The sequence below is a fragment of the Lepus europaeus genome, chromosome 12, assembly GCF_033115175.1.
Source record: "Lepus europaeus isolate LE1 chromosome 12, mLepTim1.pri, whole genome shotgun sequence".
Taxonomy (NCBI): domain Eukaryota; kingdom Metazoa; phylum Chordata; class Mammalia; order Lagomorpha; family Leporidae; genus Lepus; species Lepus europaeus.
The window spans coordinates 90169117-90193193 of NC_084838.1; the positions used below are offsets into that span (position 1 = coordinate 90169117).

At 41.0% G+C, this 24077-nt stretch overlaps 1 protein-coding gene across 1 annotated transcript in view; it reads right to left on the bottom strand.

The window, feature by feature from the left end:
- LOC133771346 (ras and EF-hand domain-containing protein) overlaps nt 1-2383 on the bottom strand; it is an 81592-nt gene extending 79209 nt beyond the window's left edge. The window contains exon 1 of the mRNA XM_062207093.1: nt 1953-2383. Within this exon, the coding sequence (XP_062063077.1) occupies nt 1953-2383 (431 nt within the window). The remainder of the gene's footprint in view (nt 1-1952) is intronic.
- Nucleotides 2384-24077: the final 21694 nt, after the last annotated feature.

Genomic DNA, 24077 nt, shown 5'->3' on the forward strand with positions numbered 1-24077 from the left:
AGTACATGAAGGCAAATATTGTACTTGCTAATCTCAGATGAGAAAGAGGTGGGGCTTAGGACACAGGTCTACCAGGTGACACTAGCATTATATTTAATGATCTGTGAAGAGTTTGGAAAGGCATCGTGATAATAATAATGCCACACTTATATTAAATCCTAATTTGTACACTGTTCCTAAGGTTATTCAACTCATTTAACAATTAAGTGTCCAGTCTGCTGCTGAGACTTGACAATTGTGAGATGTAGATTCCTATAGAATATTAAGGATGATGTGGGCTCACCCTGCCTCACTCCTAAGATTGTTACTTAAGAAAGTTAACTGAGGGGCCAGCACTGTGGCGTAGCGGGTAAAGCTGCCGCCTGAGGTGCCGGCACCGATTCGAGTCCCAGATGCTCCATTTCCAATCCAGCTCCCTGCTGATGGCCTGGGAAAGCAGTAGAAGATGGCCCAAGTCCTTGGGCCCCTGCACCCGCAGGGGAGACCTGGAAGAAGCTCCTGGCTCCTGGCTTCGGAATGGCTTAGCCATTTGGGGAGTGAACCAGCGGATGAAAGACCTCTCTCTCTGTCTCTCCTTCTCTCTGTTTGTAACTCTACCTCTCACATAAATAAATAAATCTTAAAAAAAAAAAAAAAAAAGGTAACTGAACTCAGGCTACAGTACTGATGAAAGATGAACTCCAAGCATACGATACACAGCAACGCTTAAACTTTCCTACTTTCCTGGTGGAGACATTTCATGTTATTTCATTTGTAAACAAACAGAAAAGATCGGCATCACACCCACTTTCTGCACACAATCCCTCTTACACTGCAGTGAGTCATTCTCCATGCCCAGCAATCCCCTGGGAGGGGGAGGAACCGGTGAGCACAGCAGGTGTAACCTCTGAAGCAAGGAAGGGGCACACTGACACCTTCAAGGGCTATTTCCTGTTCTGATGCTCAGGTGTCAGATAAGCAAACTGCCAGTCCAAATGAAGATCTGAGAGGAATCACTGAAATTTCAGGCTCAACGAAGGCTCAGCTAAAATCCAAACAGGAAGTGGAACAAGAGGGACGGCACCGCAATGTCTGAATTGCTTGAGGAACAGGTGGAACTGGCAGCCCCAGACATACCATTACACCAAGGCTTGTATCATGGAAGCAGGCAAATGAAGTTCAGAAAGAAAGCCTGAACATCTCTCCCTCCAGGCACTGAAATCACACCTGTAGGCAAAGCCTTTCTCTCTGAGAATTGTTAGCGACTTGGTATTATGCCCTTTGTCTAAACTGTAGAAGCACAGAATACATTGTATGATTCTATCATTTTATTCTGTTGTATGAAAAGGGACCTGGGATCCATTCACAAGATCAGATCCCTGCTGTGTAATTAAGTGAGCAAGTCCCTTATGGTCTCTGGGTCTAAATTTCTGGATCTAAGTTGCTCCTTCAGCCACACAAGAAAGCCTAGGGTGGTTGTGCATAATCAAATGCGCGAACCCCGTGAAACGCTTACCACACAGTAGGCATCAAGGAGTGTCTGTGTCCAGTAATAAAAATGTCCAGCAAAGTTTTTTTTGAAAACTGTGATAGAGGATGTGGAACTGGCAAACTGCCAGAGGCTGCAGCCCCAGGGCGCAGCCAGGAGGCCTTGGGTGATGTAATCAGGCAGGTGAGACTTGGGAAAGGCCCAGAGCCAGACGCTGAGCCGGCACTGCAGCAGGTGCAATTAACTTCAGCAAGTCAAACTTTCTCCCCAAACCCTGGCTCCCTGAACGCATTAACTTGTCCTAACTTAGGGGAATCGTCTCGGAAAAGTCAAAGACAGCCGGCAAGCGTTAAAAAGCAACTTGGAGATGAGAGTAAGGCCCTTTGGGGTGCACATCACGCCAGGTGACGAGCGACACAGGACAGCGCACCAGGGGAGGCAGCAAACCCATCCATCACTTCCCATCCCCAAATGACACACGTACCTGGGGATGAACTTGGCTTCGTCCCCGAGTCGCGCCTGGAAGTCCTGCCAGGCGCAACCGGGCCTCGCCGTGTCCCACGGGGCGGCTCGCGCGGCCGCCGCGTCCTCGTCACTCTCGTCTTCCCCTCTGTCTTCAGCCTCAGTGCCCACGTCCGCTGCGGCGGGAGAGGACTCCCGCGGCCCCCAGCCCCGACGCCGGCCCCCGCCCCGGGCCCCGCGGAAGCCGCGCGCGAATTCCTGGAAGGTGATGGCACCGTCGCGGTCCGCGTCCAGCCGCTGAAACACTGCCTCGGCGTCCGCGGGCCGCACGCGCAGCTCCGCGCACAGAGCGCTGAACTCCTCGCGCTCCAGGCGCCCGGAGCGGTTCGAGTCGCAGGCGGCGAAGACCGAGCGCAGCTGGGCCAGCTCCTCCGGGTTCCCGTCCGCCTCCATCCGGCCCGGAAAGCTCCGGACGCGACGGGGCGCGCGACAGCGGGAAGTCCGGGGCCACCACCTGCTGCGGCCGGGCCGGGCGGCAGGTTGGGCTCGTCGGGCTGGTTTGTCCACTTGCGGTCACGTCAGGGCCCGGCGAGGAGCCTGGTTGGGTGGGAGGTGGCCAGGTGGCGTGCGCTGAGGCTGGTCCCTGTAGGACCCCAGCTGGCCCTTGGAGAGGCGGGGGTGCTCCCGACTCTGGAAGCGCGCAGTAGCCTCTGGCGACTGAGCGCGGGTGGCCGTCCCCACACTCCCGCCAGTGCCAGAGCGGCTCCGCCCAGGTGGGGAGGAGGGGCGCCTGGCTCGGGTTCCCACGCCTGCGGGAGCCAGCCTGGGCTTTGTGTGAAGGAATCTGGGCCCCTGGCCGGACTGGGGCTGGCTGGCGAGGCAGCGTGGGCCTTCAGGGAAAACGCCGTTGACTGGGGTAAAGCCCAGTGGCCGGCTCCCCTGGGACGTGGTGCTGTCCTGAGCTTGGGAAGGGAACTGGACAGGTAGGTAGTGGAGGGACAGCCAGTGGGTTAACGTGTGTGCCTTTTACTCTTCTCAGTTCCAGAAAATCGATCAACTTCTCCAAGAGTGCAAGCAAGTTATCCAACAAACTCAACACAAGGTTTACCAGGAGATCCTGTTTTCTAATGTTCCTGGCTTTTGTTAACTCCGGACTCGTCTAGCATTAAGGCCCCGCTAGTTAATAATGCGTATTTGAAACCACATCAATCTTCCAGATCCACAAATGAAATTTTTCTCAGTCCTTGTCTCCTAGAGACTATTAACCTAAATCGCTTAGCAGAGTTTTTTTTTTTTTTTTTTTTTTTTTTTTTTGGACAGGCAGAGTTAGAGAGAGAGAAAGAGAGAGAGAAAGGTCTTCCTTCCATTGGTTCACCCCCCAAATGGCCACCATGGCCGGTGCGCTGTGCCAATCTGAAGCCAGGAGCCAGGTGGGCCATCCTCCACTGCCTTCCCGGGCCACAGAAGACAGCTGGACTGGAAGAGGAGTAAGCAGGACAGAACCCGGCGCCGCAACCAGGACTAGAACCCAGGGTGCAGGCGCCACAGGCGAAGGATTAGCCTATTGAGCTGCGGCCTGGGCCTATCTTTTGATTTAAAGCCAGAGAGAGGGAGAGGGAGAGAGGGAGAGAAGGAGCGAGAAAGAGAAAGCTCTTCTATCCCCTGGTTCACTCCCCAGATGCACCTAACAGCCAAGACTGGCAAAGATAAAGCCAGGAGCCTGGAACTGGATCCTGGTTTCCTGTGTCAGTGGAAGGGACTCAAGTACTTGAGCCATCATCTCTCTGCTGCCTCCCAGGATACATTAGCAGGAGCTGGATGGACAGAGTAGTTCGGACTCCAAATATGAGACGCAGATGTCCCAAGCAGGATGTGTCACAGCATCTGCTCTACTGGTGGCTTTTAAATACTTATTTTGACAGTACTGTTGTTTCTTTAACAGACCACTGACTAGATGTGAAGTCTTTGAAATTCATCTATTTTGATACTGTATGAAATAATCTTCCCCGTCTCCAGGAACACCCATCTCTCATACTGCTTTATGCATATGTTCCTGTGGCTGATTCTTACAGACTATGAAAATAGTTTGCAGATGCAGGCCCTCTACATTTTAGATTTTTTACTTACTGCCATTTATTTTAGTTATGACTCTGTGTTTTCCTTTATTCTCTTTATTTCTTACTATTTTTATTTTTTTAAAATAGGAAACAAAGGGAATTTGATTCACACAGTTCCTCTAGGCTAGGTTTTAAATTTTACTTTTTAAATTGATCTGACAGGTAGGGAAATACCCACAACAGCCAGAAGCTGGGAAGTCAATCTGGGTCTCCCATTTGGGCGACAAGAGCCCAATTACTTGAGCCATCACCAGCTGCCTCCTGGGGTATGCATTAGCAGGGAGCTGGAATGGGAAGTGAAGCCGAGACTTAAACCCAGGCGCTTTGATATGACAAGTGTGTATCCCAATGACTGCACCAAATGGCTGCTCCTGGCTTCTTGTTCTTAAATAGAAAGCTAAGAGCTGAACATCTCAGAACTGTTTCTTCTTGAATTGTAGAGCAAACATGATCAATACTCACAGCATTTATGAAGCTGCAAACACTACTGAACCTCCTTCCAAAAATACAACTGGCAAATTATGAGACACATTCCATTAGAAGCCCGGTTTTAGCAACCTAGTTGTTAAATGAATATAGTTCTATTGAAATGGAAAGATAATACATTGAATGAGTTTTATCATTAGTGTAACATAAAATGTTATTGATTTCAATTTTATGTGCTTTTCTGTTAATTCTAAAGATTAATTTTTCCATGTAAAGTAGAAAGTTGCCAACTTGGTAATGCCTTTATAGCTTTACATATATACTTGTTACAATGAATATTTGAAACCCTGTTATCACTATACTGTTGTAACTCCTCCAGCAGAAGTGTTTTCCTGAAGACTACCACACAACTTCATTCCTGAATTTTTATTCTAACCTTTGTGGTCATTCTTTCTGAGTTCTTATCACCTGTTTTGCCCCTCCCCCAACCCATTCATTAGAGATGTGGATTACTGTTGGTAGGTATGTAAACCTACATACATACAGTGGTACAGCCACTGTGGAAGACAGTATGAAGATACCTCAGAAATCTGAATATAGACCTACCATATGACCCAGCCACCTCTCTCACTCCTGGGAATTTATCCAAGGGAAATGAAATCAGTATATAAAAGAGTTATCTATACCCCCATGTTTATTGCAGCACAATTTACATTAGCTAAGATATGGAATCAGCCCAAATATCCATCAACTGAAGACTGGAATAAAGAAATTATGGGATATATACACCATGGAATACTACACAGCAGTAAAAAAAAAAAATGAAATCCTGTTGCTTGCAACAAAATGGATGCACCTGGAAACCATTATACTTGTTGAATAAGCCAATCTCAAAAGGACAAATACCATATGTTCCCAGGGATCTGTGGTAACTGACAGAGCACCTAGGTAATCTATATTAGTGAAATTGACACTTTAAGATAGGATGACTTTGAACAGCCCTTGTCTGACTGTTGAGGGACAGGATTTTTTTTTTTCATACTATTTTTTGAACTCTTTACTTAGTATAGAATTAATCTTATGTGTATAAAGTTAATTGAAAATAAATCTTAGTAAAGAAAAATGGGAATAGGTGAGGGAAGAGGAAGATGGGTGGGAGTGAGGGTGGGAGGGCATGTATGGTGGGAAGAATTACTATGTTCCTAAAGTTGTACTTATGAAATGCATGAAGTTTGTATACCTTAAATAAAAGGTTTCTGGATTAAAAAAAAAAAGATGTGGATTATTCTAAATGTCTTAGGCATACATCTTCTTATTTCCCTGGATATTAATCTACTCCAGGCATACTATATATCAGTTATCTATTACTGCATAACAATACAACCAACACACAGTGATTTAAAACAGAGGCCATTTATTTGTTTATAATTCCACTGTCATCAATTTAAAATTACAATTCAATTACAAAGAACTACCTAGTTGATAATCTTACTAGTGCTGAGTTTGAGAAAGCCTGCCCCCTGGTTCAAAAACCCCCAGTTGTGGCCAGCTCCGCAGCTCAATAGGCTAATCCTCTGCCTGTGGCGCCGGCACCCAGGGTTCTAGTTCTAGTCCTGGTCGGGGCGCCGGATTCTGTCCCGGTTGCCCCTCTTCCAGGCCAGCTCTCTGCTATGGCCCGGGAGTGCAGTGGAGGATGGCCCAAGTCTAATGGCCGTGGCAGCCATTGGAGGGTGAACCAACGGCAAAGGAAGACCTGTCTTTCTCTCACTGTCCACTCTGCCTGTTAAAAAATAAAAAAAATTTTTTAAAAAAATCTTAAAAACCCAGTTGTGCCTCAAGTAAAACAGAGCCAATAAAAAGCTTCATCTGAGCATCCAAAGTCCCCTGCAACCTGGTCTCACACAGATCCAAATAGTTCTCCTTTTAACCACACTTTATCACATGATTTTATCTTCATAGTTCCTTATCATCATGACACAACGCCAATTATCAAACAAATGCTTTAGCTTTTCTCTTTTTGGCCTAACCAAGCTATATCCTAACTGTTGTAGAAAAATTAGATCCTGCTTTTTCTACCAAAGGTTCCACAATTTCATTGAGACCTGTCACAAATATATTGCTTAGCATGTATTATGTCAGCTCAAGTAACAGGTTGCAGGAGTCCTTTTTGAATATCCCCAGCAATATTTGAAGGAGGAAGCCAAGGTTAAATAATCTGTCTCTACCCCCTCACTCCCAAGAAACAGAAGAAAGAGAGAAAAAAATAAAGAGGAGGCATTTCTTTTCTATTTTAGCATCCAGAAACAACTAGCCAGGAATTGGAGATAACAGAGCAGCCTTTGAGAACCAATGAATTGGTAGGTAAGGTGAGATTGCCCACAGTTATCATCATGACTTTTAGAAAGATCAGCTTGCTCTCTGGGTGCTCATGGAATTTACACATCAGCGATAATCCTCTTAGAGCCTGTTTCTCAAAGCAGTGAAAAGATATCTTTGGAAAGAAGGAGTTTTGAGATCAAATACATTTGTAAATCACAAATAAATTTGGAAAAGAATCCTACTACATTCCTTCTTAGATGGGATAATGAAAGCTGTTTAATATTTCCTGAATTGTTTAGCTATGTTAGCTTTTAATTTGAGGTTGGGTTTAGTTTCAATTTCTATGAGCTTTCCACAGACTAATTGCTCTTGGGAATATACTTTAGGAAACTTTTTGTTAGCTAATGACTGTGGTGGTGAGTCCTAAGAAATGATACCTTGCTGCCACATAATAAATTGGCCCAACTTTTCAGAATGGGAATGAGCACTACCCCCTTAACCTGCTTTTCATTCAAGAGTGGGAGAAGCTTTTAATGGAATCTCATTGTGATCTTCTGTGTAGGATTTTCCTTAGGTACAGGAGACTTCCTCAGAGCATGACTTAACACTTCAGTTACCCTGCCTCAATAACTGGGTAATGCCATAGCACTGGGGTGGGTGGAGGTGGGGGGTGTAATTAGTAAGTTTAAGAACTCTCTGAAACATACACACCCCTGCAAGACCCCAGGTCTTAGTTTTCTCAAGAATATCTACTCACAGCTTACTGTTCTTCAGAAAGCTAAAAAAACTGTACTGAAGATTCTGCAAAGATTGTGTCAGCAAACTTATATTGTAGCAATCTCCTTACCCTTTTTTTAAAGCATGAAAAAAGATAAAATTATATAGCACCCATAGCCTCTCTCCAATGTGGATATTTTATCATATTTTTCAGATACATTTTTTTCCTTTTTTAAACTTAAAAAAAAAAGATTTATTTATTTGGAAGGCAAAGTCACAGAGACAAAAGAGAATGTTCCATCCACTGGTTTACTTCCAAGAAGTCAGGAGCCAGGCCTCTCACATGGAGGTCAGGGACACAAGGACTTGGGCCATCCTCCACTGCTTTTCCAGGTGCATTAGCAGGGAGCTGGATCAGAAGTGGAGCAGCTAGGATTGGAACTGTGCCCATATGGGATGCCCACTAAGTCACAGTGCCAGCCCCAAGATGTATTTTTTTCAAGTAAAATACTATAGACCCAGTTGAAGTTTCCCATTGATTGCATAGTGTTTCTGTAAATAACGCATTAGCATTGATGTGTATGCAGTGTTGGCAGTCATTAGATTTGGTAAGTCATTGCAAAAAGTTAAATATTTTCTATAATGCTCCAAATAAGGTCAAACAGCAATTTGCATCACAAGCCACAGAATAGGTGTACGACATGTGAGAATTTAGTGAGAATTGCTAAGTTTCAAATTTCTGATCTCATTATGAGAAGCTCAAAATTTGATCCTTCTCACCAAACAAGACTCATGTGTCATTTTAATATATTTAGCAAACCGTATGTCTCATACATCTTGCTTCTCAGTGTGATGAAAGTTTGTATTTTATATTATATATGTAGGAAGCAAAGAGGGAGAAAAATCCGATGCAGTGAAATATATAGCCATCATTCAACTTGAAGACACCAAAAACCAAAGCCAAAACCAAAAAAATAAAAACAAACAAAAAACTATGATAAGCAGAATTCTACAAGGCCCCCAAATTCCTGCCCCCTGGAGCACATGTTCTGCATAATCCCTTCCTTTTCAGAGTGAAAGGGGCCTGTGAGTAGGATGAGAGTCACTCCTGGTATTACATCAAGTTATATGAGGAGGTCTTTGAAAAGTTCATAACAAGCACATTATGAAAAAAAAATTACACCTGGATCTCAAAAATGTTTTGCACCAAAATAAACTTATCTTTTAAAACTGTTTTTTCACCTAAAATGTATTTTATCTTTTTTAAAGATTTATTTTTTTTTTATTTGATAGAGTTACACAGAGAGAGAAGGAGAAGCAGAGAGAAAGTCTTCCATCCACTGGTTCACTCCCCAGATGGCCACAATGGCCAAAACTGAGCCCATCCAAAGCCAGGAGCCAGGATCTTCTTCTGATTCTCCCACATGGGTACAGGGGCCCAAGGACTTGGGCCATCTTCCACTGCTTTTCCAGGCCACAGCAGAGAGCTGGATAGGAAGTGGAACAGCCAGGACTCGAACTGGCGTCCATATGGGATGCCGGCACTTCAGGCGGTAGCTTTACTTGCTAAGCCACAGCGCTGGCCCCAAAATGTATTTTATTTTAAAAAATGTATTTTAGTAACTTGAAAGGCAGACAGACAGACAGAGATTTCCCCCCTGCTTGGTTCAATCCCCAAATGCCTGCAACAGCAGGGGCCCAGACTGAAGCCCAGGCTGAAGCCAGGAGCCGGGAACTCAACCCAGGCTTTCCACATGAGTGTCAGGGACCCAAAAACGTGATCCATCACCTGCTGCTTTCAGGGTACACATCAGCAGAACACTGGCATCAGGAGTGGAGCCAGAACGTAAACCTAGGTAGTTTCAAGTGGGATATGGTTGTTTCAAGTGGCAACCTTACCACTATACCAAATGCTGGCCCCTTTCCTGTGAACTTCTTGAAGTGCTCTCATGTTAAGATTCCCTTCCCTTGCTGACTTTGAGGAGGTGAACTGCCACATCATGAGAACCCAGGTGGGTAGGTGACTTCTGGGAGCTAGGGATGGCTGCCTAATCGCCACCAAAAAACCTGGTACCTCAGTCCCACAACTGCAAGGAACTGCGCCCTGCCAGTAATTTCACTGATCCTAATGTGGTTTCATCCTTGTGAGACCCTGAGTGGTGAAGCCAACTAAACTGTCCCCGGGTTTCTTACTATAGAACCATGAGGTACTCACGTTGCTCATTTTAAGGGCATTTATTTGAGGCAACAGTAAACTAATACACAAATGTTAACAGTTTTCTTAAAGAGACAGGGAAAAGCAGGCAAGATTCGAAGAATCTGACAAAGGAATCTGGTAGGGAAATGTGACGTATACACCTCCAGAAACTACTTGTCATGAGATTTTAAGTTAAAGCTGATTTGGGGAAGTTTCATTTTGGCCTTGTAAACTTAAGGCATTTAATACTGCCTCAGTGTAATTGACAACACTTTTTGTAAATAAAAATTGTTTGAGCCATGAAAGCGAATACTACTCTAGAGGAGAAAAATAATTTCTTATAAAATTGTGAGGATGCATAAGGAAGATCCCACTTGAGAGTCTTCAGCATAAACTGCCGCTGAGAATGCAATCATTTCTTACTCATTTTAATGAAGTGACATTTAATAAACACGCACCCATTTTAACTCTTTAAAATGACTTTGGACAGATGTACAAAGAGTTTCAAAAATCCCTAGAAAATGTGTATTATGGAAAAAACTGTGAATGGGTTTCATGGATGTTTGAACTAAAATAAATTTATTTTTAATTCCCTATATAGGTACTATATACCATATACTACTACTTAGTCAAGATATAGACTATTTCAGTAATCAAGTGTCTTTGGGTCACTCCCTAGATTACTACCAACCTGTGTTTGCCCACTATAGAGTCAGTGTGATTCTGTCCTTTCTATAGTGTTACATAAATAGAATCATACAGTATGTACTCTGTGCTGGTTTATTTTACTCAGCATAAGATTTGTATATATTATTGTGTATTTCAGTACTCCATTCCTTTCTAGTAAAAACTAGGATTACATTATGTATTGCACCATAATATGTTTATCGTTTCCTTTGTTGACTGACAATTGGATTATTTCCAAGTTTGGGCTATTATGAATGAAAGTATTATGACTATTCCTGTGCAAGTATTTGTATGAAGGAACCTATGGGTTCATTTCTTCTGGGTTCCTTCTGAGTAATGACATTTCTGGGTCATATGGTAGGTATCTGGTAAATTTCTAAGTTACTACCTGTTTTCCAAATTGTGTAATTTTACATGTCCACATAGTAACTCCAGTTTAAAGCTGGCAGTCATAAGTTTCAGAAACCTGGACTTGCAACTGGATCTGAAGTGGGGGCAGTGCTGGAGGCTGAGTACTCAAACTGTGGGCTCTGACACTACTTTCTTGTACACAGTGTCACAACTGAATGGATTAAAGGACGCCCCACTGGTCACTGCTGCAGAATGGGTTGTTTGCTTATTGGGGGGAGAAATACTCAGATCTTTTGAGGTCACATTGTGATAGAGGCCTTCTCAAAATAAAAATAAAAGAAGGAAAAAAAACTTAACCTGGGACTAGAATGTGATCATTATCTGCTTGCCTGTGACTGTTTTAGCTTCTGTTTGGTAACACAGAGCCATGGTGTTGACCCTTGCCAGTGTCTTAGTATGTGTATGGAAGAAATATTAGATATAATAAGAAAAAGTAGTTAAACATTATTAGTAACTACATATCCATGTGCAGTACTGTATCAATTCCTATAGCCACCATGTAACATTAGAATATCCAGTTAAGTGTATGCTTGTAACCATATATGGGGGAACAAAGAAACAAAAAATATATATAAGAAAATACCCCTTCTTTGTTCAGGCCTCAGCCTCTTTGGATATGAATCCAACTGAGCCCAATAATAACAATTATTATTATAATAACAACAACAATAATAATAATATTGTTTCCTATTAAAAGGCCTTGGTGTGTCAGCTCTGTTCTGCTGTAACATGGGTCTTTTGTGTTGATTTTGGTGTGAGAGCAGAGGAAATGCAGTTCATTTCTTCCTACTCCTGATCCATTTAATATGCTTTGGACCATCCAGATTTGCAGAGCTATCCCTAATGTTTTCTTCTAGAAATACTATAGATTTATCATTTATTACTGTATGTATGACCATTTTGTGTACTGGGTGAGTTGGCAGTTGAAGTTATATTTTATCTGTATGGATATCCAGTTCTTCCAGCACTACTTGAAAAAAAAAACCTGTCATCTCCCCATTGAATCACCTTTGTGAGAAATAAAATGGCCATAAATATGTGGGTCTCTTTCTGGGCTCTCCATTCCTTCCTATTGATTGATCTGTCCTTTCTCCAATACTGTGTGGCCTCTGTTACATTGTTTTATAATAAACTGAATACAAATCTTAAAATCAAGTAGTATCAATCCTTCAAACTTGCTATTCTTTTTCAAAGTTGTTTTAGATATTTTTGGTTCTAAATTTTGCCAATAAATTTTAAGATAAATTTTGTTTTTTACACAAAAATAAGTCCTGCTGACATTGTGACTGTGTTAGTTCTTAAAGATCATTTTGGGAGAATTGATACCTTATCAATGTTGAGGCTGCCTTTCAGTGATCATGGAATATATCATCTTAATTTATTTAAGTCTTCTTTAATTTTTCTCAACATTATTGTATAGATTATGATTTATAGGTCTTTCGCATATTCTCTTAAATTTATCGCTAAAAATACCTGATTTTTAATGCTATTGTACAAGACAATGTGCTTTTCATTTCAATTACGCATTGTTAGTATATAAAAATTCAATTTAGTGTTGTATAGTGGAGGAACTTATATCCTAAGACCTTGTTAAACTCATTTACTGGTATCAGCTGCTATTTCACAGAAATAGATTTTTCTTATACACAATCATGTTGTGTGGAAAATAAACAGTTTTACTTCTTCATTTATAGTGCCTATGTCTTACTTTTTACTTCATTGCACTGGCTTGGACTTCCATAACAATGTAGAATGGCAGTATTAAGAACAGGTAGCCCTGGGGCTGGTGCTGTGGCATAGTGGGTAAAGCTGCTGCCTGCAGTGCCAGCATCCCATATGGGCGCCAGTTTGAGTCCTGACTGCTCCATTTCTGATCCAGCTCTCTGCTATGGCCTGGGAAAGTAGTACAAGATAGCCCAAGTCTTTGGGCCCCTGCACCCACATGGGAGACCCAGAGAAAGCTCCTGGCTCCTGGCTTCGGATCGGAGCAGCTCCAGCTGCTGTGGTCAACTAGGGAGTGAACCACCGGATGGAAGAACTCTCTCCCTCTCTCTGCCTCTCCTTCTGTCACTGTGTAACACTGACTTTCAAATAAATAAATAACTCTTAAAAAAAAAAAAAAGGTAGTCTTGCTTTGCTCCTAATCACAGAGGGAAATCATTCAGTCTTTCACCATTAATTGTGATGGTTTTGGATGCTCTTTATTGGTTTTAGGAAGTTCTCAGTTTTTCCATTGCTGAGAACATTTATTATCAGTGGATTTTTTATCTGTTAAATGCTCCCAGCAATGACTTAGATGCTCATGTTTTTGCTCCTTTATTCTGCTGATCTGACAAATTATCTTTGATGCATTTTCAAATTTTAATCCAACCCTCACTTTCTATATGGTCTCTGGCTTCTTCACATGGTCTCTCATTTGGGCCCTTAAAGCATGGCACAGAGGCTGTTTATGGATGTTCGTGGAGCAGCGGGTCAAAGCTGAAAGGCTTCTTAGCCTCAGAAGTCCCAGAAAGTTACTTTTGCCATCTTCTATCAGTCAAGCAAGTCATTAAGGCTAACCCAGACTCACAGGGAGGGTAATTTGTCTTGTAATGGGAGGAATAATAAAGAATTTGAGACCATTTTAATCTACCACACCTTTCTTATTTTGAATTTGGCTTCATAATATACCTTTTATTTTTTCTACATATCTGCATGTTTAAAGCAGGGAGTTGTATTTCCCACTTCAGCTCAGTCCACCAGATATCCTCCCCGCTTCTTTAGTCCTCAAATTCTTACCACTCCTCTGGTTTTCCTAAAAGAGATTAGGTTTTTATTTTATTTTATTTTATTTTTTTGACAGGCAGAGTTAGACAGTGAGAGAGAGAGAGAGAGAGACAGAGAAAAAGGTCTTCCTTCCATTGGTTCACTCCCCAAATGGCCGCCACAGCTGGTGCTGCACCCATCCGAAGCCAGGAGCCAGGTGCTTCCTCCTGGTCTCCCATGCAGGTACAGGGCCCAAACACTTGGGCCATCCTCCACTGCACTCCTGAGCCACAGCAGAGAGCTGGACTGGAAGAGGAGCAACCGGGACAGAATTCGGCACCCCAACCAGAACTAGAACCCAGGGTACCGCGCCGCAGGTAGAGGATCAGCCTAGTGAGCTGTGGCACCGGCTTTTTTTTTTTTTTTAAAGATTTATTTATTTATTTGAAAGAGTTATTCAGAGAGAGGAGAGACAGAGAGAGAGAGAGGTCTTCCATCCACTGGTTCACTCCCCATATGGCTGCAACGATCCGAAGCCAGGAGCCAGGAGCTTCTTCCGGGTCTCCCATGCAGGTGCAGGGGCCCAAGAACTTGGGCCATCTTCTACTGCTTTCCCAGGCCATAGCAGAGAGCTGGATTGGAAGAGGAGCAGCTGGGACTCGAACCATTGTCCATATGGGATGCCGGCACTTCAGGCCAGGGCGTTAACCTGCTGTGCCACAGTGCCGGCCCCATAGGTCTCTCTTTTAATAGTTCCCATGGGACCCCATTTCTACCCCATACTTTCTGTGTCATACTGTTTCCCAAACACTTAGTACTCTTTGAAGAGTTCATATTTTCTTCATACTGTTCTCTCTGCCCCAGATCCCTTCAAAACTTAACCATCATTCTATTCAACCCTTTAGACACTCTTCATGAAATAGATTTCCCAGTTTTAGAGACAAGAAAACTAAGTCACAGATGAGTTATATGACTGCAATCACAAAATTTATAGGACTAAGATTCAAACAACCTGAATTGACAACCCAATTCCAGTTTGTTACACATTTCCCTCCACTGGGCACGTAGCAGATGGTGTCTTGCTCTGCCCCATCCCCTCAGAGCCCCTGTGCTTTCAACCCAACAGCCAGCCCTTGTCTTTGCTGCTTTCTGACTTCTAGGGTTTGTTTGCCTATGTGTAGAGAGAGCCATAGATGCCTGACAACTGGTATCCTCTGTGGAATTAGTCCTTGCACACTGTATAGTACAACAGATACTTTCTTGTGCTCTGTGTAGAACAATTCTGAGGTTGACTTATAAAATCTTCAGTAGAACTGAGACAGTCAATCCTCCTGCCTGGGTGGTGGTACTTGTTGCCAGTGTTGCACTGTGGCTTATCCTCCTCTCCCCAGTTCTGCCTTTTCTTCCATAATCTTCCACATGTACATGAATTCTCACAAGCTAAGGCAGTGCATAACTGCTTCCTTGGCATGAAATATTCTCTGGAGATACTGTAGTCTAAGTGTGCTGTGGTGTCTGCAGTTTGAGAAAGGATTTATGTGCTATACTGGTTATCTAAAAACCATCTCAATGCCTTGGCATAAGTACTGCAGAGATCAGCACTGCATTGGGCATTGATGTGATGCGTATAATGCCACTGTTTATACAACTAAATATTTATGGGATATAAAAGAGTAGATAATCCTTCTAGAATTAAGTGGCTTGTCCTTCTTTTATGATACTGTTCTCTCAGTGTCTGAAAATAAATTGCAGTATGTACATTAATAATCTCAGATAAGAAATTAAATATATTACAAATGGATGATGCAAACAAGCAAGAAACTACCAATACTTAAAATCTGTGCTTTTTTACTCCATCCTGAATTGAAGGTCGGAGGGATAAAGGAAGTGTTAAATATATAAAAAAGTGTTATTTTCACATGCAATTATTTCATGATTATCTATTTTCAACTAAGCTAAAAAATAGTTTCCAACTGGAACTGTAAAAAATTTTGGGTTTACTTAACTAAGTAATTTTCAAAGTCTTTGTTGATGGAAATTCTGTTTTCACGAGATGATAGCAGTCAATGTCAGAAACGTCATGAAATATTTTAACTTCTTCGTAAACTTCTTTTATGTGACTTAGGTCAAAAGTGATTTTGCAGCCACAGAGATGAAAAATCGTTAATCTAACAAAAGAAAAAAAATAAAAGGCTACAGATTATGTGGAGTGGATATGGTTGTGCCGAGATTTTACGCATGATAAATGAACGAAAAGTATCTCAGTGGTGAAAATATTGAAAGTTATGATCCACCATATAACAAAGGAAGGGTCCTCCATTGAGTGACAGATACTTGAACTCTATGTCAGCAGTCCAGCCTAACACCTGCATTTGTAGGGCATTTGCAATGAAATTGGTTTTCATGTTTACCGCTGCTGATATATACCAATGGAAAAATATTTTGGCATATGAGAAGCTACACAAAATTCAAATTTTATTGTTCATAAATAAAATTTTGTTGGAAAACAGCCATGTCCATTGTTTTCCCATTGTAATAAAACAGTGCAGTAGCTGTGGCAGACACATACAACCTTGCAGAACCTAAAATTTTTATTCTGTGTCCCTTTACAGAAAATTTGCCAGCTCCGCTCTGTAGAAAGAAGTGTAGAAAGGGCGTGTTTCATTTATTTTCCCAGCACAGGTCAACTTTATGCCTTGATAAGCAGTCTCCTTATTTCCAAACTACCTTCAGGACCTCTAAGAATTCTTCAAAGCTAATAAATATATACTGATTTAACTTGCAGGGAAGGAAGTGAAGTCACCACAAGGGAATGGTTTTGAAGGAAGGAAGTCTGTGGAAGCTAAATTAATGGTAACATATTTAAAATCTTTACAAAAGAGAATACTGCTCCATCAGCATATGTAGAATCTTGTGCAATTTTGTGGGATTAAGTTTTTCAGATTTTCAGTATTACAGAAGTATCCAGTGACAAACTCTTCTAAGACTATAATGATTTTACCTTAAAAATTTTTTAAATATTTTCATTTTATTTGAAGGACTGAAACAGAGACAGAGACTCCCCAAATGCCCTAAAAAGCAGGGTTGGGCCAGGCCTAAACCTAAAGACAGGAACTTAATCCAGGTCTCTCACGTGAGTGGCAGGATCCAACTAGTTGAGCCACTACTTGCTGCCTACCAGGATGTGCAACAGCAAGAAGCTGAATTGGGAGCCAGGCAGGACTTGAACCTAGGGAATCTGATATGGGATGCAGTCATTACAAGTGACTACTTCAGTGCTTGCACCAAATATCTGCCTTGCGAAGCCTCTTTTTAGAAGACAAAAAGTTCCATAATGTTCACTTCCCATTTTGTTTACCTGCCATAAGATTTCAGTTTACAATATGATAGCAGTGCTGCAGCCTTATGGTGTTAAACAGCAGTTCTCAGCTCGATCAGAATTCCATTTCTACTCATTTTCCAGCTGGTTTATGAACAAACATTTTCAGAATAATTTTAAATTGCCTAGATGAATGCACATGCATGAATTTGTTTTTGACTATAAGACACTTAAAAGCTTTTTTTAAAAGTCGGAAGGCCTGGCCGGCGCCGTAGCTTAACAGGCTAATCCTCCGCCTTGCGGCGCCGGCACACTGGGTTCTGGTCCCGGTTGGGGCGCCGGATTCTGTCCCGGTTGCCCCTCTTCCAGGCCAGCTCTCTGCTATGGCCCGGGAAGGCAGTGGAGGATGGCCCAAGTCCTTGGGCCCTGCACCCGCATGGGAGACCGGGAGAGGCGCCTGGCTCCTGGCTTCGGATCAGCACGATACGCCGGCTGCAGCAGCCATTGGAGGGTTAACCAACGGCAAAGGAAGACCTTTCTCTCTATCTCTCTCTCTCACTATCCACTCTGCCTGTCAAAAAAAAAAAAAAAAAAGTTCAAGACCCAGCAGCTCCACTTTTGATCCAGCTCTCTGCTATGGCCTGGGAAAGCAGTACAAGATGGCCCAAGTCCTTGGGCTCCTGAACCCAGGTGGGAGACCCGGAAGAAGCCCCTGGCTCCTGGCTTTGGATCAGCACAGCTCTGGCCATTGCAGCCAACTGAGGAGTGAACCAGCGGATGCAAGACCTCTCTCTCGCTCTGTCTCTCCTTCTCTCTCTCTTTAACTCTGACTTTCAAATAAATAAATAAATAAATCTTTAAAAAAAATAGGAAGACTGTATAAGTTATAAACATTTATAAACAATGATGAGGCAATTTTCAGAATGATAATTATGGCAACGTTTCCTTGGAACTCCCTAATTATTTCACAGCTAGTTAGAAGAGACACACAGCTTTTTCTCAAGCTTAGATTCTTAACAACAGACACGTCATATTCAAAGAACACAATGGATTTCTTCCCAGGGAAGCCTATGAATTTGATCTCAAAAACTCAAAAATTACTTTTAACTCCTGGGAATGTCATGTGTGCATTGTTAAATATATTTATAAGCAACCACAAAAATATGGAAATCTATGTTTCTGTGTGGCATGGATGTAGTCCCCAATACTATAATAAGAGATGTAAATGTTAATCTAATTTTTAAACTAAAAAATATAAAAGCTCTTATTCTCAGCAATACAAAAATAAGACAAACCAGGTCAATCAAAAAGAGATATGTAAAATTCTAAAACCATTCCTATTCCTCTGGAAACATTGTATAATTCAGTATATATCCTTTGTATCTGTCTTTGTATCCTGTTTCTATCAATACCCTAGAGTCACAGGTTAGCAGTTAATTAGCACGCTAATTTTTGTTACTGACATAGCAATTGAAAATATGGAATCAGGATTAGTAATGTTGTTACATGCATTTACTAATCTGCAATCTTTAATGTCATAGAATATGGTTGGATAAAATGCAGAGCTAACTATAAAAACAAAGAGGTCACATTGCACCATAAAATGAGGTAGAAGAAGAAGACAGAATTCTTCTACTACCAACTCATTTGTTGAGAATGATATGTCTTCAGAGATGATTTTGTTTAAACAGTTTAGATTTCACTATGTTTTCTGAAGTCTCAATTCATGTTTTTTCACTAATAATCAAATTGTTAGTTAATACTTCAAGATATTTAACCAATGGGAAACCAAGCTCCCTCAAGGTGTTCTTCCACTTATTCTGTATCTGCCAATGTCCAGACTGCCATATAGACGCATGTGCTCCATGGATGCCTGCATTCCATGAAAGACTCATCACAGACACCTCACATTTCACCCAATGAGCTCAGATTTCACAGAGAAAACTAGAACTACTTAAATAAATCCTAACATATATTACACCTGAAATGATCATTTCAACTTTTCTAACTCCTGAAACATTTTTCTTTCCTGAGCTTATTGTGTAATTCTGCTAAATGGTATTCTAAGGATAGAGGTCACTCTAAGTATTTCCAATTATTTTTTTCTGAATTCCAAAGTAAAAAAAAAAATTAATATCCTTTCTGCTGTTGGAAAGGTCATGAAAACTTGGTTTACTCCCAAATGAAGTTATCAGAACTTGTTTTCTAAGAAATATTTGATGATTGCAACAGCTCTGATAAAATGGAAATAGCCATTAGGGCTTATGGAGAAACACAATCCATGCACAGCTAACACCAGACTTCCTCTTCACTTTGTGATAACAATGAGACTTTAATAGACCCAAATGGGCATACTAAATGCTCTCTTACCTTATGCAGTGTTTACAAAGTTTTTAACCCACATCCAAGGTGACAGTCTTACAGAAACTGAGTTTTGTCCATTCCAAACTAATATGACAATAATTAACCACCAAACTCTAGCAATGAAGAAAAGGATTTTAAAAGATATTAAAGCTAGCTATTAAATATAATACTTTTTACAAATATCAAAATACAATAAAAAGTATTTTAAAAGTTCATGAAAAATAGGATTACAAGATGAGTTCATTTTGGTTCAAGATGTTTTAGAACTTCATGTATAGTTTTATCATAATATATGTTTTCCATGAACTTCTAAGGATTAGTTTATTAGCTCATATTTATTTGGCAGGGGGGGAGAGGAAGAGAGAGGAGAGAGAGAGAGAGAGGGAGAGAGAGAGAGAGAGAGAGAAAGAGAGAGAGAGAGAGAGAATGAGAATCTCCTAATCATTGGTTCACTCTCCCAAATGCTAGTAATGGCTGGGGCTGGGACAGGCTGAAGCCGGGAGCTGGGAACTCAATCCAGGTGGTTGGCAGGAAATCAATTACTTGAGCCATCACTGCTGTCTCCTATGGTCTTCACTAGCAAGAAGCTGAAGTCAGGAACTGGAGGTAGGTATGGAACCCAGGCATTATGATCCGGGAACTCTTAACCAGTTAGGCTAAATGATTGCATCCACCCCCTATCCTCCCGGCCCATGAATTTTTTAAGGCCCTTTATAGCTATCAAGGACTCAAGTCTCAAACTTACATTGGCTCTGGCATATCCATTAACCTCTCTCTTCCTCACCTACTGCCCCTCAATCAACCAGGTTGAAAAGAGATACACAAAGAGAACACATCTAATAAAATCTCCAGACTGAAAAAAAAAAAAAAATCAAGCAAAAATAAAGAAACAGAAAGAAAGAAAGATAGGCAAAGATCTAACTCTGTCATCTTCATTTCAAGATTATGAGAGACATGATCCAGAGAATCAATAGAGTGTTATAATTTTAATGTATATTGCATTAAAATGAGGGGGAAGTAATCATTATAATGTCTGGCACCAGAATTATTCCTTGGAGGGATCCAGATTTATTTGTGATAATAACTTGATAGACTCTTGTCAAAAAATTCTACAGAATTAACAGAGATAGCTCTGTCACTTTTCATGAACAGGAATGGGTTTTTATTCCTTGTGACAGGTGGGTGTTGCTAAGACAGAGGAGAGAAAGGAGAGGGAAGAAAGAAAACTGGAGAGTCTGAGACCAGCAAAGTAAGGCGCCTTCACCCAAACAGTTGAAAGACTTGTAGAAGTGTTTTTCTTTGCTGTGAGTCCTCTGAAACATTTCATTTAAATTTGTTTTGCTCACAAATGAACTATAAAAAGAGCTCAAGGTAACATTAACCATGTGAGGGAACAGAAGTCTAGGAAGCAAAAGTAGATGGAAACATTAACCATGTGAGGGAACAGAAGTCTAGGAAGCAAAAGTAGATGGAAACATTAACCATGTGAGGGAACAGAAGTCTAGGAAGCAAAAGTAGATGGAAGGAAAGGAGATGAGAGAACATCAGTCCACTGAAGAATCTTTCAAAATTGCAAGCATGAAATTTTGATCATCGTAGGCAAATGCTTACCTACATCTCCACAGTGGAAAGAAAAGCAGGTCTCTTGGACATACGGGATCTCTGTATAACCTAAATTACCAATTCTCAAAAGATGGTTCCTTGGCAACCAACACCAATATCTGGGAAATTATTAGACATTTTGAGGCTTCCTCCCCTGACTCACTGAATCAGAAACTCTGGGGGTGGGGTTCACCAATCCATGTTTCTTGGAATCATTGGTAAATTAATATGGAGACCAAGATTGAAGAATCCTTAACCAGACAAAGCCAGCTGGGTCTCATAAGTGACCTTAACCTTGCTTTATTTGTAAACATAAGACTTAACTTGAGCTATTTCTTATAAACACCTGTATAAAAGAAATAAAACTTAAAGCTAACCAAAGGGGAGCTAGCAACTAACTTACAGTTATGTAAGTAGGGATTTTCCAGAAGATAGAACAAATGAGGCAATGGTATAATTGTAACAAATTAATTTTTTTCTTTTCTTTCTGTGCACTGCCTACAAAGGTTTCCCTTTGCATTCCTTCAGCAAGGCCCACAAAATCATGAATAACTGTTCATTCAAATTATTCAAAATTTTATCATTCCTCAGTTTACCTTTAACAAAGGCTTGCCCACATGTTAGAATTTACCTGTGACATGACACCTATATACTATAAGTTTATGATACTGCTCATACATACTGGAATTATGGTATCTCACTGGGTTCTGGTAAGCCATTAGACTGATGACATCTTAGGGAATAGGTCTTCCCTGTAATAACCATGAGAACCCAAAACACCTCATAATGAGTTTATTCAAAGTGAGTAGTACTAAACAGTTTTTGATTTCTAAAAAATAATAAGGAGTCAACATGGTGGCACAGTGGATTAAGCTGCCTCTTGGTATGTTGGCATCTTATATCAGAATGATGGTTTGAGTCCCAGGTGCTAAGGCAAATTGGAAACAGCAGATGATGGTTTAAAGTGTTTGGGCCCCTGCCACCCATGGGAGAGACTCAAATGGACTTCCTGGCTCCTGGTTTTGGCCTAGCTGAGCCCTGACCATTGCAGCCATTTGGGGAGGGAACCAGGGGATTGAAGGTCTTCCTGTCTCTCCCTCTCTCTGTCACTCTGCCTTTCAAGTAAATAAATGAATAGATAAATAAATGTTTAAAAAATAATAAAAGGAGAGATGTCATCTTTTCCTTAAACTAATAACATGAGTTCTGTACAATGAATAATACACATTCCTTGGAATAAAAAACTCAATAGTATTAGAAACAAAAAGTGATGCCTAGCAATGTGCTATCCATGTACCAGGCCCCTAATATTTTTCTCTGCTAGCTTACTTAATCCCCACACCGACTCTGAGGTCCACGCTGTTAGCATCATTCTCAATGTTACTGATGAAGAAACTGAGGAAGAGAGGCTTAATTGATTTAGCCAAGGTCACACAGCAGATAAAGGGTTGGTTTGGAATTAGGCTCCTAAGTACAAATTGCAAATCAATTCTGCCTTTCAAATTAAATGAAATAAATGATTCAGACTACTTGGGCAAACATGAAATGAATCTCTCTCTGAACATTTTAGTTAGAAATAGCATTGCTTCACATGGCAAAGATAATCTAATCTGTCCCTTTTTTTATAGTGCGTTAGTATGTGAATAAAACATGAGTCTGTTTTTGTATAATTGTTCATGTTTATTTATGGCCTGGTCATAAACAATAACATAAAGTCCTTGTTATTGCACCATAGGATGCTGACACATATTTGTATCGTGTGTTTTCATGAGCTCAAGAATGGTATCTCATGTTTTTCTCCAAGAAAACAAAGTCAGTTATGTAAGGAAAATCACTAAAGACAGGTTTGATTTTTCTGTAATATGTTTCTCTCGAATTATTCAACTATCATTGGAAGTTTCCATCACTTTTAGAATAAAACAGAACATTCTATTCTCTCCTAATAATTACTGCTAAGATAGACCAACTCTGCTTAGGAAGTATCAATGATCCCAGAGTGGTAGCAAAACAATGAGACAGCAGAATCTCTGGTACCTGTCATATATTTACCTATTTGGCCACCTGTGTATAAATTAAACTACTGAACTATGGTTTGAGTGCATTAACCAATGCAACATAACTAGTTTTAAATTCACTTTTTAATAAACTCAATGTTTTATTTAATGCAGGGAAGTAAAATATAAATGGGAGACACTGTGGAGGCATGACCACATAATCCTATAAGAGACTACCAGGAGAGCCAAGAAAATTGGGGATGTTACCATAGCTACCAGGAAACAGCCTAGACGCTCAATACCCAAAGATAAAGAAAATATGGCAAAATCAGCTCTGAAGAATGGAGTCATTCTTTTCTCTGTACTTTAATTAGTGTGATCTTTTGGCCTTTGGAACTAAGCCCAAATGAGAAAAAGCATCTTCAGTCTGCCTGTTGACAACATTCTATGCTGAGGACATTTTCTCTCTGGAACCTGTGTTGCACATCAGTGTAATTAGAGACACAGGCTCCTGATAACAGGAAGATAATTTCCTAGTTATCTAATTAGAATGAAACTGACCTATCCATCACTAAAGGAGCCCACCTCCTTTGGTATTGCAGGGAAAACTCTGATTCTCATTGAATAAAAACACTTATTAGTTCCTTTTTACATTTTTTAAACTTTTATTTAATAAATATAAATTTTGAAAGTACAACTTTTGAATTATAGCAGTTATTCCCCCCATAACCACCCTCCCACCCACAAACCATCTCATCTCCTACTCCCTCTCCCATCCCGTTCTTCATTAAGATTCATTTTTAATTATCTGTATGTACAGAAGATCAACTTAGTATATACTAAGTAAAGCTATCAACAGATTGCACCCACACAGACACACAAAATATAAAGTACTGTTTGAAGACTAGTGTTACCATTAATTCACATAGTACAACACATTAAGGACAGAGATCCTACATGGGGAGTAGTTGCACAGTGACTCCCATTGTTGATTTAACAATTGACACTCTTATTTATGACGCCAGTGATCACCCGAGGCTCTTGTCATGAGCTGCCAAGGCTATGGAAGCCTCTTGAGTTCACAAACTCCGACCTTATTTAGACAAGGCCATAAAGTGGAAGTTCTCTCCTCCCTTCAGAGAAAGGTACCCCCTTCTTTGATGGTCCATTCTTTCTGCTGGGATCTCACTCACAGGGATCTTTCATGTAGGTCATTTTTTTGCCACAGTGTCTTGGCTTTCCATGCCTG